The sequence below is a fragment of the Scylla paramamosain genome, chromosome 19, assembly GCF_035594125.1.
Source record: "Scylla paramamosain isolate STU-SP2022 chromosome 19, ASM3559412v1, whole genome shotgun sequence".
Classification (NCBI taxonomy): Eukaryota; Metazoa; Arthropoda; class Malacostraca; order Decapoda; family Portunidae; genus Scylla; species Scylla paramamosain.
Window position 1 is genome coordinate 1,557,501 of NC_087169.1, and position 15,000 is coordinate 1,572,500.

The window sequence follows — 15,000 nt, forward strand, 5'->3', positions numbered from 1 at the left end:
GGGCTGACAATGGGGAGATTTGAAGAGAGGAATGGGAGAAGGAAAGTTTTGGGGAGTTAAGAGGGGAAGAACAAAAATACGTGCTTGTTTGTTTGTTTGTTTGTTTGAGGGGTGGTGATGGTTGTGGTTGTGGTGGTGGTGGTGGTAGTTGAACGTGGACTGGAGGAGAGAGAGAGAGAGAGAGAGAGAGAGAGAGAGAGAGAGAGAGAGAGAGAGAGAGAGAGAGAGAGAGAAATAACGTAGCTTGATATTACCGTAGAGTTTTTGTATACTATTTGAATTATTGAGAAAGAAATCAAAAGTTTCTCTCTCTCTCTCTCTCTCTCTCTCTCTCTCTCTCTCTCTCTCTCTCTCTCTCTCTCTCTCTCTCTCTCTCTCACTTAATCTCCCCATTCCCCTTTAGGATATTTAGAAGAGAAAGAGGAGGAGGGATGTAAGGAACGTAACACCACCACCACCACCACCACCACCTCACTGATATAACCAGACTGGAGTAAAGAAAACGTGGATACCACCTCCCTTTACATAACATTTACTTAAGTTCACCATCTTCTCTTCCGTTCTCTCTCTCATTGGGGGCGAATGACAGAAAATGTACCCTCAGCTGGAGCACGTGGCAGGTGTGTTTACCTCTTAATTCATTCCCTTCTTCTGGCCCTACACTTAGAACAGCTCTCTCTCTCTCTCTCTCTCTCTCTCTCTCTCTCTCTCTCTCTCTCTCTCTCTCTCTCTCTCTCTGTGTGTGTGTGTGTGTGTGTGTGTGTGTGTGTGTGTGTGTGTGTGTGTGTGTATCATCATCATCATCATCATCCCTGTATATGAGAGAGAGAGAGAGAGAGAGAGAGAGAGAGAGAGAGAGAGAGAGAGAGAGAGAGAGAGAGAGAGAGAGAGAGAGAGAGAGAATGGGTATAGTAAAGGCTCAGTGTCACACTGGTACTTTTTGCGTCGATTAATGTGATTTCCGTCTATTTTTCATCGATCCGCACGAAGTTATCGCAGGAATTCGTCAGACGATCAGGATTGTTTCCGCCTGCAAATTTCCGCCTTTGTTTACATTTCCAAGACCAAGACCGAGACTTTCCGCGTGGCTTCAAGCTGTCTCACAGAGCGTTATTACCACCTCTACGCCTCGTCATGGAAGGAAAGACACATCCAAGCTGGACACGCCTTTCAGAGGAGTTCCTTGTGGAAGCATCAGGAGCCATAAGTGCCTCTGGGACCACAAGGATGAATCTTGTATGAAGAAAGGCCTGAAAAGAGCGGCTCACAACACAGTCACCTGTGCCCTCCAATACTGTGTCTCATAGTACATAGTATTAGTTTCAGAGCAGCGTATCTTTGCCGCAGCGTGGACTCCATGTTTGTTTACACTCCTTGGTCTGTGCCGACCGAAAGTTTCAGATGAAACACCGTTTGTGTGCGTGACAGGCCGCAGCCAAGATATCCATGATTTTCAGGCAAACGATGGAAAAAGTTGACGGAAAAAGTGCGTGTGACACACCGCCTGGAGGCGTGAAAACAACTTTATAGGAATCACTTTCTGCGATAAGGAGGAGGAGAGGGAGGAAGAACAGGAAGAAAAAGATACGTATATTAGAAAATACTTTAATGAAAAAAAAATATAAAGATTAGAGAGGAAGTGGAGCAGGAGGATCCAAGAGAAAGAGAAATTAATGATGCTGAAGGTGAAAGGTTGAGAAAGATTGTGAAAGAGTAGAGCACGATGATGTTGACTTGTAGTGGTGGTGGTGGTGGTGGTGGTGGTGGTGGTGAATGGAAATGATAGGGAATGTGTGAATGAATGTTTAGTGAAGAGTGGAAATATGAATGAATCAAGGCCTACTACTACTACTACTACTACTACTACTACTACTACTACTTCTACTTCTACCAGCAGCTGTATAACGTGCTTCTCTCTTTCTGTACCCCGCACAGAGCGGCAAGTCCTGGGGCTACTACATGGGGCACTCCTACCCCCCCCCGGCGCCCCCCCAGCCCAATTCAGTAATCGCCCTCATCCCCCGAGGACCCCGCCCCCCCTATCTGCGAGGTGAGTATCCTTCCCTCTCCTCCACCCGCCACTGTGAGCTTTGGACACCCCTGCCCCCAGCCCCCCCACCCGACTGTCTCGTGGTCTTGCAGTGGTGGGGGGAGGGAGGCGCCGCTCCCCAAAGCCCTAGCGGTACGGTGGTGAAAGTACTACTACTACTACTACTACTACAATGATCTTTTTATGATAGGTTATAGAATAGCAGTCTAGTTTATTTATGGTGGTTCCTGACTTGGGTCAGTTTTGTGAACCCTGGGATGATGCACTAACACACACACACACACACACACACACACACACACACACACACACACACACACACACACACACACACACGTGCACCTACTATCATATCATATTTAGATACATACATACACACATACATACATACATACATACATACATACATGTTTAGCATGGCAATCATTAAGTGTATTTCCTCATCGTGTGCAAAATAAACATTTTCAACTTAATTTCTTACATGTATAATAAATTTTGTAAAAATCAGGATTTTTTTTTTACATCCGGCAAAATAATAATAAAAAAAAACACTTGGGGCTGTGTGTGTGTGTGTGTGTGTGTGTGTGTGTGTGTGTTAACCAGGTGACTAGTGGCATCTTTAATCAGTCAGTAAGTCTGTCAGTCAGTGTGTGTGTGTGTGTGTGTGTGTGTGTGTGTGTGTGTTAATGACTCTGTACATCCATTCTGCTCAAGTACCTGCTATATTTTGTCTGTTTTCAGCCTTAACTTGAGTGATGGCCTTTGTTTGTACACACACACACACACACACACACACACACACACACACACACACACCTTACGGTTTAACAACACAAGGTCATATATTTATAATGCAATATCGCTTGTTGTGTAGATAATTGTAGATAATGCAATAACTTTTAATTATGTATAAGTATAATTTTAGGTGATATGCTATACAGGCTTCATTGTTATATCCATTATGTCAACAGTACGATTACATATAGATAGATAGATAGATAGACAGACAGATAGATAGCATTATAGTACCTATGTGAAAACTGGCTTGTTTGTTATATTGTTTGGTGTGTGTAGCAGATTCTCAGTACAATAATTTGAGTGTTATGGGTATGTGTGTGTGTGTGTGTGTGTGTGTGTGTATGGATATCACTTTGAATACATATAATATAACAGATTGACTTGAAATTAACTTTGCAGGGAAACAAGCAACATGAAAAAGGAAGGAAGGAGTTAAGAACTGAAATGTTGGTGGCACAGTGTGTGGTGGTAATATCGACTTGAAATACAGGCAATGTGATAACAAACCCACTGTAACTTTACCTTGGCTGGACAACGAGAGACGACCAGTTAAAGATTCAAGTGTTTCCACACTAAATGAAATGTTTGTTGTGTGTTTGTTACGAACGTGAAATACAGGTAACACGACCTACAAAACTAACTTAACATTACATCACACTAAATCAAACTTAACTTCACCCTAACTTTGCAGGAAAAGAGAGAAAGAATCACCTTCCTGTGTTTTCGAGACAGCGTGAGTGGCTCGGCTTCGTGAACCTACACTGCGCCTCTTCCCCCTCACTCTCTCTCTCTCTCTCTCTCTCTCATCAGCCGCACGGAGACACGGACGCAAGGGCACCCCTCACTGTCACTCCCTGCCAGGACGCACGAACACACACATACGCGTGAGTACCACATTTAATACGTTACATCAGGTGGAATGTGTGTGGAAGTGTGGATGATTAAGAAAGTGGTGGTGGTGAAGGTGGTGGATATTAGCAGTTTAGGTGAGAAGCCGGTAGGTGTGGGCGTGAATAGGTGTGTGGGGTGGTTATGTGGATACTTAGGATTGCTGTGCGGATGAGTGTGTGGGTATTTGAGATAGCCAAGTGGATGAGGTGTGGGCGTGGATGGTTGAGTGCATATATGGATTGGTGTGTGGATATTTGGATGTGTGAGGGTGTTTGAGATGGTCGCGTGAATGTGGTGGGTGATTTGAGACAGCCAGTGTGCGTGTGCGTGCGTGCGTGCGTGTGGACGGTCTTCTATGGGTATGATCACCTGAAGGCCTAAACAAATAAACAAATACACTTCCTCCTCCTCCTCCATTCCCCCCCTTCTCCCTGTCCCACCCACAGGTGACCCAGAAAAGGTCGTTTCAGTCACCATCACTTTCAGACAAGCACTTTCACACAGACTATCACACAGGCATTGCTAAGTGACCAAGTCTCTCTCTCTCTCTCTCTCTCTCTCTCTCTCTCTCTCTCTCTCTCTCTCTCTCTCTCTCTCTCTCATGCATCATGCAACGCGCAGCCACATTAACAGACAGCAACACACGGGAATGCAACAACACCGCCATTATGTACAGAACAGTTTGTGTCAGGGGAACACAGAGAGAGAGACAGAGAAATTTCAGTACGCATTGTAAAAATATTATGAACTGTAAATAATGATACAACAACAACAACAACAAAAACAACAACAACAACAACTACTACTACTACTATCATCATCATCATCATTTTATTATTTTTTTATTTAATTTATCAAAGTATAAAATCGTAGGTATATTTATTTTTTTTTCATTCTCTCTCTCTCTCTCTCTCTCTCTCTCTCTCTCTCTCTCTCTCTCTCTCTCTCTCTCTCTCTCTCTCTCTCTCTCTCTCTCTCTCTCTCTCTGTCCACTTAAATTTTTGTGTATTTATAAAGGAGAATATTTTGGTAGAGAGAGAGAGAGAGAGAGAGAGAGAGAGAGAGAGAGAGAGAGAGAGAGAGAGAGAGAGAGAGAGAGAGAGAGAATTTGAGGTATGAGCAAAATTTCATTGAATAGAATTTGGTGAATTTTGATTTGTGTGTGTGTGTGTGTGTGTGTGTGTGTGTGTGTGTGTGTGTGTGTGAGCAGGTAGTTTTGTGTGTGTTAGGGTGTGTATGGGGTGCTTTCTGTGGTGTTGTGGGATGTTTTGAGTGTGTTTGATGAGTTTTGGAGTGGTGTAGGGTGTTGTGGGGTTTATTTTAAATGTTTTTAGTTTGTTTGGATGAGTTTTGGGTATTTTTGGGTATATTAAGAGTGTGTTTTGGGTGTTTTGAGTGTTTGGGGTGAGTTTTGTGGGTATATTGGGCTGTTATGGGGTGTTGAGTTTTTTTTTTTTTTTTTTTTTGTTGTTTGTTTGTTTGTTTTAAGCGTGTTTTGTGTATGTTCGGGTGAGTATTGCAGGTATTTTTTGGGTGTTTTTCCTCTCCTTTTCTCACCTTATTCTGTCCACCTCCCTAGTGCAAGAGTTAAGCAGTGTTCTCAGACATTCATCCCTTTCACTGGCAAACTCTGGAACTCCCTCCCTGCTTCTGTATTTCCTTCTCTTTGTGGTTTCAATTCACTGCACTTATTTCTCACCCCTATTCTGTCCACTTCCCAAATACAAGAGTTAACCAGTATTCTCATTCATCTCTTTCATTGGTAAACTCTGAAACTCCCTGCTTGCTTCTGTATTTCCTCCTTCTTCCACCTTGAACTCTTTCACATGGGAGGTTTCAAGACACTTTTCTTCTTACGTATTAATTTCCCAGCAAGTAAGTCTTGTTTTCTCTTCCCTCGGGATTTAAAATTTCCCCGTAAAATTTTCCTTAAGGTCATTGCTTTAAATTTTCTGTCAGTCTTTCTTTATTCCTATCCAGCCTTTAAATTTCCCTGTCAATTTCTTATTGTCAGTCTTTCTTTATTCCTATCCAGCTTTTAAATTTCCCTGTCACTGTTTGTTCCTCCCTATCCAGCCTTTCACTTCCCCACAAGTACCTTCATCTGTTTTCCCCACCAGTAAGTCCACCTTTCCTCCTGCAGGCATACTCCATCATCTGGATGAGGGAGCACAACTGTGTGTGTGACGAGCTGCTCAAGACTCACCCAAATCTTGGGATGACAACTGCCTCTACCAGACTGTCCGCCTTACTGTCATCATTGTCATCAGTGAGGAGAGAGAGGGAGAGAGAGAGAGAGAGAGAGAGAGAGAGAGAGAGAGAGAGAGAGAGAGAGAGAGAGAGAGGTGACTAGTAAGATGGAAGGTTAGATAATGAGATATTTTGGTAAGGTGGAGGAAATGGAAGTGAAGGTTTGTTTTGGAAGGCAAGTTTGAAATTAGAAGGGTGGAGTGAGTGAGAGAGGTGAGCAGTAAGGTGGATGAATGGATGGATGGTTAGATAAACAGGAGATGCACAGTACCTCCCAGACACACATGTATGACTCCCTCTGCCCTACCAAGCACACCACCACTCACACACTCTCTCTCTCCCTTCACAGCTGACATCAAGGAACCACACACACGCTCTCTACCCAGTGCTGGAGGAGGTGAATGAAAACGGCCGCCAGCTGAGGTTCCAGGGGCTCTACACGTACCGCAGGAGGTTTAGCATGCAGCCCTTCACCTCCTTCCTAGACCTGGCTGGTGACCCCAAACTGGCGGCTGACCTGGAGCACTTCTGCAGGGACATAGAGGCTGTGGAGTACTATGTCAGTGAGTGTCTCTGTGGAGGAGGAGGAGGAGGAGGAGGAGAGGTGATAAAGGTGGAAGACAGGAATAGGAGTTTTGTAAGATAAAGAGGCAGTGAGGGAAAGAAGAGATGAATGATGGAAGGAGACAAGACTAGCAGTAAGAGGAGGAAGAGGAAGAGGACAAGAAATAAGGGAAATAAGGAGGAAGAGGAGGAACAAATCAGCCTACAGACGAGGAACTTGATCACACCTTCCTTCTCTTTCCTTTTGATACAAGAAATTTTTCCCTCTCAATTGTATAGTTAGGTTAGAACTTAGTGAGGATTGAAAGGTCTGCTGTTGTGTGAAATTTACTTGTATTCACTTATATTACCCTGTATTGCATAACCTTCCTGAGTTGTATCCCTAAATTCAAGTTTGTCAGGATTTAAAGCTCTTATTATGTAAAATTTAGTTAGATATTCACTGGTATTCACTTGTGTTCACTTGTATTTATTAACTTGTATCTCATAGCCTCCCCAAATACCATTCCTCTTTAATGTACTAAGCCACTCCCAATTCCCTTGTGCCCTAATGTCCCCACCACCAGTCTAACACCACCCCCCGCTTCCCTCAGGTCTTGTCACGGCACGCCCCAGCCCCTCGGTCACCCTGCCGTCCACGGTCAGTTTGGGAGGCCCCTGGAGTGTGAAGGGGCTTGTGGCTGCCCATTTACAGCCCTAATTACTGGAAGTCCTCCACTTCTGGCAGCAAGGAAGGCTTTCAGGTCGTCAAGACAGCCACTCTGAAGAAACCCTTCTGCCTCAACATGAAAACAGGCCGTTAGAATGAGAATGTCGCGTTCACAGTCTCTCCCTGGTACGTCCTGAGCTTCCAGGGCTGTGTTAGGGTACATTCATGCTACGGCTGCGTCTTCAGGTCCTCCCAGCCCATCCTGGTGCACCCCGAGTCCCTGAATGTGGGTTAGGGTGTCGGGGTGTGTGGCTGTTGCCTGGGAGGTGAGTTGAAGCTTCTCACAGTTAAAGTTTGGGTGCCCAAGTGTGTGTGTGTGTGTGTGTGTGTGTGTGTGTGTGTGTGTGTGTGTGTGTGTGTGTGTTGGTGTGTGAGGCAAGTGAAGCTTGGGTATTTATTTGTGTAGGTGGAGTGTGCTTACATTTCCTTGTTTATTGATTTTTAATGATAGGCAAGGTGGAACTATTACTTATTTTATTATTTTATGTATCTATTTATTTATTTACTTATTTTTGTAAAAGGGGAATATGATGGTTGTGTTATTTGTTATTATTTGTATTGACAGCAAGAAAAGACTCTGATCTCTTCCCTTTTGCAGAGATCTCCATTCTTGGAGACTTCAATGTTCACCACCAGCTTTGGCTTTCCTCTCCCTTCACTGACCATCCTGGTGAACTAGCCTACAATTTTGCTATCCTCCATGACCTAGAGCAATTGGTGCAACACCTTACTCGTATTCCTGATCGTCTTGGAGATACGCCCAACATTCTTGACCTTTTCCTGACCTCTAATCCTTCTGCTTATGCTGTCACCCTTTCTTCTCTGTTGGGCTCCTCCGATCACAATCTCATATCTTTATCTTGTCCTATCACTCCAATCCCTCCTCAGGATCCCCCTAAGCGAAGGTGCCTCTGGCGTTTTGCCTCTGCTAGTTGGGGGGACCTGAGGAGGTATTTTGCTGATTTTCCTTGGAATGACTACTGCTTCCGTGTCAGAGAGCCGTCTTTGTGTGCTGACCGCATAACAGAGGTGATAGTGTCTGGCATGGAGGCGTACATTCCTCACTCTTTTTCTCGTCCTAAACCTTCTAAACCTTGGTTTAACACAGCTTGTTCTCGTGCTATACATGATAGAGAGGTGGCCCACAAAAGGTACTTAAGCCTTCCTTCACCAGAATCTCATGCACTTTATATTTCTGCCCGGAACCATGCCAAGTCTGTTCTCCAACTAGCCAAAAACTCCTTCATTAACAGAAAATGTCAAAACCTTTCAAGATCTAACTCCCCTCGTGATTTCTGGCATCTAGCCAAAAATATCTCCAATAACTTTGCTTCTTCTTCTTTCCCTCCTCTACTTCAACCAGATGGCACCACTGCTATCACATCTATTTCTAAAGCTGAACTCTTTGCTCAAACCTTTGCTAAAAACTCTACCTTGGACAATTCTGGGCTTGTTCCTCCCTCTCCTCCACCCTCTGACTACTTCATGCCACGTATTAAAATTCTTCGTAATGATGTTTTCCATGCCCTCGCTAGCCTAAACCCTCGGAAGGCTTATGGACCTGATGGGGTCCCTCCTATTGTTCTCCGAAACTGTGCCTCCGTGCTTGCACCTTGCCTAGTCAAACTCTTTCAGCTCTGTCTGTCAACATCTACCTTTCCTTCTTGCTGGAAGTTTGCCTACATTCAACCTGTTCCTAAAAAGGGTGACCGCTCTAATCCCTCAAACTACCGTCCTATTGCTTTAATTTCCTGCTTATCTAAAGTTTTTGAATCTATCCTCAACAGGAAGATTCTTAAACATCTATCACTTCACAACCTTCTATCTGATCGCCAGTATGGGTTCCGTCAAGGCCGCTCTACTGGTGATCTTCTGGCTTTCCTTACTGAGTCTTGGTCATCCTCTTTTAGAGACTTTGGTGAAACTTTTGCTGTTGCCTTGGACATATCAAAAGCCTTTGATAGAGTCTGGCACAAAGCTTTGATTTCAAAACTACCCTCCTACGGTTTCTATCCTTCTCTCTGTAACTTCATCTCAAGTTTCCTTTCTGACCGTTCTATTGCTGCTGTGGTAGACGGTCACTGTTCTTCTCCTAAATCTATTAACAGTGGTGTTCCTCAGGGTTCTGTCCTGTCACCCACTCTCTTCTTATTATTCATTAATGATCTTCTAAACCAAACTTCTTGTCCTATCCACTCCTATGCTGATGATACCACCCTGCACTTTTCCACGTCTTTTCATAGACGTCCAACCCTTCAGGAGGTAAACATATCACGCAGGGAAGCCACAGAACGCCTGACTTCTGATCTTTCTAAAATTTCTGATTGGGGCAGAGCAAACTTGGTATTGTTCAATGCCTCAAAAACTCAATTCCTCCATCTATCAACTCGACACAATCTTCCAGACAACTATCCCCTCTTCTTCAATGACACTCAACTGTCCCCCTCTTCTACACTGAACATCCTCGGTCTGTCCTTTACTTATAATCTGAACTGGAAACTTCACATCTCATCTCTAGCTAAAACAGCTTCTATGAAGTTAGGTGTTCTGAGACGTCTCCGCCAGTTTTTCTCACCCACCCAGCTGCTAGCTCTGTACAAGGGCCTTATCCGTCCATGTATGGAGTATGCTTCACATGTCTGGGGGGGTTCCACTCATACTGCTGTTCTAGACAGGGTGGAATCAAAAGCTTTTCGTCTCATCAACTCCTCTCCTCTAACTGACTGTCTTCAGCCTCTCTCTCACCGCCGCAATGTTGCATCTCTAGCTGTCTTCTACCGCTATTTTCATGCTAACTGCTCTTCTGATCTTGCTAACTGCATGCCTCCCCTCCTTCCGCGGCCTCGCTGCACAAGACTTTCTTCTTTCTCTCACTCCTATTCTGTCCACCTCTCTAACGCAAGAGTTAACCTGTATTCTCAATCATTCATCCCTTTCTCTGGTAAACTCTGGAACTCCTTGCCTGCTTCTGTATTTCCACCTTCCTATGACTTGAATTCCTTCAAGAGGGAGGTTTCAAAACACTTATCCACCAATTTTTGACCACTGCTTTGACCCTTTTAGGGACTGGCATTTCAGTGGGCATTTTTTTTTTATTAGATTTTTGTTGCCCTTGGCCAGTATCCTTCCTACATAAAAAAAAAAAAAATATTCAGTATATATTGTGAAGTGTGAACTTTGTAGTATTTAAGTGAATCAGTAGTAGTAGTAGTAGTAGTAATAGTAGTAGCAAGTGATGGTGGTAGTGATTGTAATAGAAATAGTAGTAGTTTGAATAATAATAATAATAATAATAATAATAATAATAATAATAATAATAATAATAATAAAAGAATTTAACCAGTCACCATCATCATGCAAGAGGGAGAGAGAGAGAGAGAGAGAGAGAGAGAGAGAGAGAGAGAGAGAGAGAGAATGACATTAAAAACACCAACCCAAGCAAAGAAAGCAAAATAATAACAATAATAACAACAACAATAATAATGATAATTAATAATAACAATAATAATAATAAAAATAATAATAATAATAATAAAAGAGAGAGAGAGAAAGAGAGAGAGAGAGAGAGACTGTATACATAATTAATAAAGAGAAGAATGTATGTATGTATGTATGTTTTGGCAACTTCAGTAAGACCAGAAAAGGTAAAATAAATAAATAAATCATTAATAAGAAAAAAAACTGTGTGTGTGTGTGTGTGTGCATCATTCAGCTACAGTGGTGTGGTGGTCACCCAGCCAGCCACTCCCCTACGACAAGAGGTCAGAGGTCACAGTCTTTGCATACGACTGTGACCCCTCTACACCACACACCACAGAGGCCACACCCCCTCAGGTCACGCCCCATGCCTGCTCGCTGCCGGGTCAACAGAGGTCACACACCAAGAGGCCACACAAGAACGTCACACCCAGAACTTCAACCCGAGAAGGCCTTGGGTTGGAGTCCCAGGCGCAGCGAGGCTAACGGGGTGTGACCTGTGGAGGTGTGACCTGTGTGGTGTGTGGTGTGCGAGGGGTCACAGTCCTACACAAAGATGGGTAACTGTGACCTCTGACCCTTTTCTGTAGGGGAGCGGCTGGCTGGCTAACCACCACACCACTAGGTGAATGACATGTGCACACGCGCACGCACGCACGCACGCACACACACACACACACACACACACACACACACACACACACACACACACACACACACACACACACACACACACACACAGTGTTCTTTAATTATTTTCTATTTCATACATATAAATAATCTTTTTTTTATTTAATTATTTTCTTTCTAGTCATACTGAAGTTTTTAAGACATACATACATACATACATACAAACGTGTGTGTGTGTGTTTTATGTGTGCGTGTGTTTTGAGTGTGTGTGTGTGTGTGTGTGTGTGTGTGTGTGTGTGTGTGTGTGTGTGTGTGTGTGTTCCATAAGTTGAAAGCAAAATAGTTATAGCTGGTTACTAATTAAACACAGACAAACAAGACAGACAGACACAGACAGACAGACAGACACAGACAGGTGTGCACAGACTGGGGTGAAGGAACACACCTGGGAAAAGATTAACCTGAAAATACATTAGCCGTTGATCAGCTTATGAATTCTCTCTCTCTCTCTCTCTCTCTCTCTCTCTCTCTCTCTCTCTCTCTCTCTCTCTCTCTCTCTCTCTCTCTCTCTCTCTCTCTCATGCGTAAAATAAATGGGAATAAAAGTAAAGAACATAAAAAACACCAGAACTTGCTTAATAATAAAACTAAAACAAGCTAAAAAAAAAAAAAAAAAACGTAAGAGGATATGACACGCGGTAGCCAGTCACCCAAAACACACACACACACACACACACACACACACACTTCTATATTTCTCCATATTTAAGTAAGTTTCCGCTTTATTTCATCAACCATATTTCACCCATACACCCCCCATTTCTTCCCCCATCAGTAAACACAAACAAACAGTGCAATAAGACTGAAGAAAGACATGAAAATCACAAAAAATAATGAACGGATACTTACACACACACACACACACACACACACACACACACACTCCCATACACACGCGCACCCTCCTTTTATTCTTGATATTTAAGTAACTTACCGCTTTATTTCATCCACCATACTTTCCCCATACATCCCCCATTCCTTCCTCCATCAGAAGACACACACAAACAATGCGATCAAACAAAGACAAAAAATACAAAATACATATATCTGTATACGAATCCGGGGAAGCAGAAGTAACACGCCCATTCAATCACACACTTTTTCATATTTAACTAACTCCCCGCTGTATTTCACCCACCATACATACTCGATATGACAAGAGCCTCATTTGGTCCAGAGGTGACAAATCCCCACACCACCTTGCTGTACTTCCTCCTCGCCTCCTTTGAGTCGTCCCTTAACAAAGCGACGCAATAGATGACTGAATCTTCGGATAAAACCAATGAAAGAATTCTTGATCCTGTTGTTTTTTAGCTCATTTCTCGTTTTTCTCGGTGTTTTAGTATGTTTAGTTAAATATGAGGGCTTCCAGTATTTAATCCATGTGTTTTAATGTGTTTTGAGTGTTTTATATTTAATTCTCGGCTGAAACCTATGCTAGACTTATTGATCCCGTTGGTTTAAGATTATTTCACATGTTTTATACCTGCTTCACGTGTTTTTAGGTGTTTTTAAAGTGTTTTATTATATTTAGGTAAGGCTAAGTATTTTATGTTCTTAATGCACTGCTTTTCAAGTAAATTATTGGACACAATAGATTTAGAATCTCTAAGTAACAGAACTGAATTCTCTTATACACAACTTCTTAAATGTTTGTCTATGGCCATTTTTCATCTGATTTTTAAGTGAATACTACTATTAAAACACCTTATCACCTTCATCTAATCAGGAATTAAAGCTTGCGTGGGATTCTGGAGGTATTTAAGACCTATTACAAAGCGAAGGCAGGATCTGAAGGCAAATCTTTAAGCTGGTGGAGGTTCAGGCGTGTCACCGAGTGCCACGTTGTGTGTGTGTGTGTGTGTGTGTGTATATATATATATATATATATATATATATATATATATATATATATATATATATATATATATATATATATATATATATATATATATATATATATATATATATATATATATATATATATATATATATATATATATATCCTCTCGCAGCCCCTCTCGGTCTCTCTGTGTCTCACCTCGTCGTCATGGATGTCCTTGAGGGTGTAGGAGAGCAGTGATCCCCGTGTTAATCAGATCACAGGACGCCACTTCAAACACATTCTGGTTAAATTTCCTCCCATCTCTCTCTCTCTCTCTCTCTCTCTCTCTCTCTCTCTCTCTCTCTCTCTCTCTCTCTCTCTCTCTCTCTCTCTCTTCCTCCTTTTCCTTTTCTTTTATTTGTTTGTTAGTTTGTTGCATTCTTCACAAATATATAATTATTTTGTCTTCCGCGTGTTTTGTTTGTTTGTTTGTTTGTCACGCCCACGCACTCATGCACATGCACTCTCACGCACACGCACTCACACGCCCATGCTCACGCTCGCACTCTCACATCCACGTACACACTCTCACGCCCACTCACACGCACACACTTTCACGCCCACGCACACACTCATGCCCACGCACGCACTCTCACGCACACGCACTCACGCCCACGCACGCACACGCACTCTCACGCACACGCACACGCAGTCACGCACACTTACGCACACGTCCACGCACTCACGCACACGCATTCTCACGCACACGCACACGCACTCTCACCCACACGCACTCTCACGCACACGCACGCATTATCACGCCCACTCACGCACAGGCACACGAACTCTCACGCCTACCCACGTACACGCACTCACGCCCACGCACACACACACACACACACACACACGCCCACACCCAAGCACGCATACGCACTCACGCCCACGCACACACACACATTCGCACGCCCACGCACTCACGCCCACGCACGCACACGCACTCTGATGCCCACGCACTCGCGCCCACGCACGCACACGCGCTCTCACGCCCACGCACTCACTCTCACTCCTACGAACACGCACTCACGCCCACGCACACGCACTCATGCAAACGCACGCACATTTACGCACACGCCCACTCACTCACACACGCACTCACGCACACGCACACGCACTCAGGCCCACGCACACGCACTCTCACGTCCACGCACACACTCGCACGCCCACGCACGTCTCACGCACACGCACTCACACCCACGCACGCACACGCACTCACACCCACGCATACGCACTCTCGTGCCCACGTATGCACACGCACTAGTGCCCACGCCCTAGCACACCCACTCACGCCCACGCACGCACACACACTCATGCCCACGCACGCACACGCAATCACGCCCACGCAGACGCACTCTCACGCCCACGCACGCTCTCGCACTCACGCCCATGCACACACGTACTCGCACGTCCACGCACTCACGCACATGCACTCACGCCCACGCACGCACACGCACTCTCACGCCCACGCACGCACTCGCACTCACGCCCATGCACAAACACCCGCACGCCCACGCACTCTCACGCACACGCATTCTCACGCCCACGCACTCTCACGCACACGCACTCTCACGCCCATGGACACACATACGCACTCACGCCCACGCACACACAGTCTCGGACGCCCACGCCCACGCACGCACACGCACTCACGCCCACGCACACACACACACGCACGCCTACGCCCACGCA

At 44.4% G+C, this 15,000-nt stretch overlaps 1 protein-coding gene and 1 long non-coding RNA gene across 12 annotated transcripts in view; one reads left to right on the top strand and one right to left on the bottom strand.

Annotated features, from left to right (window-relative positions):
- The window catches only part of LOC135109553 (prostaglandin G/H synthase 2-like), a 26,175-nt gene that overhangs the window by 8,411 nt on the left and 2,764 nt on the right, over positions 1-15,000 (top strand). Inside the window, exons 2-7 of one of the 11 annotated variants that reach the window (XR_010272750.1) lie at positions 1,936-2,050; positions 3,248-3,732; positions 5,883-6,150; positions 6,339-6,552; positions 7,147-7,528; positions 13,445-13,697. Coding sequence is in view for 5 of the 11 variants with exons in the window: in XM_064020979.1 (XP_063877049.1) it covers positions 1,960-2,050; positions 3,659-3,732; positions 5,883-6,008; positions 6,339-6,552; positions 7,147-7,253 (612 nt within the window). In the remaining 6 variants the exon portion in view is untranslated. Of the gene's footprint in view, positions 1-403; positions 621-906; positions 1,589-1,935; positions 2,051-3,247; positions 3,733-5,882; positions 6,203-6,338; positions 6,553-7,146; positions 8,982-13,444; positions 13,698-15,000 lie in introns of those variants that run through there. The other 10 variants (XR_010272746.1, XM_064020979.1, XM_064020980.1 and 7 more) reach the window with 10 other exon arrangements.
- LOC135109555 (uncharacterized) overlaps positions 14,154-15,000 on the bottom strand; it is a 2,462-nt gene continuing 1,615 nt past the window's right edge. The window contains exon 3 of the long non-coding RNA XR_010272751.1: positions 14,154-15,000. This exon is cut by the window's right edge and continues 1,028 nt beyond it. This is a non-coding gene — a long non-coding RNA (uncharacterized LOC135109555).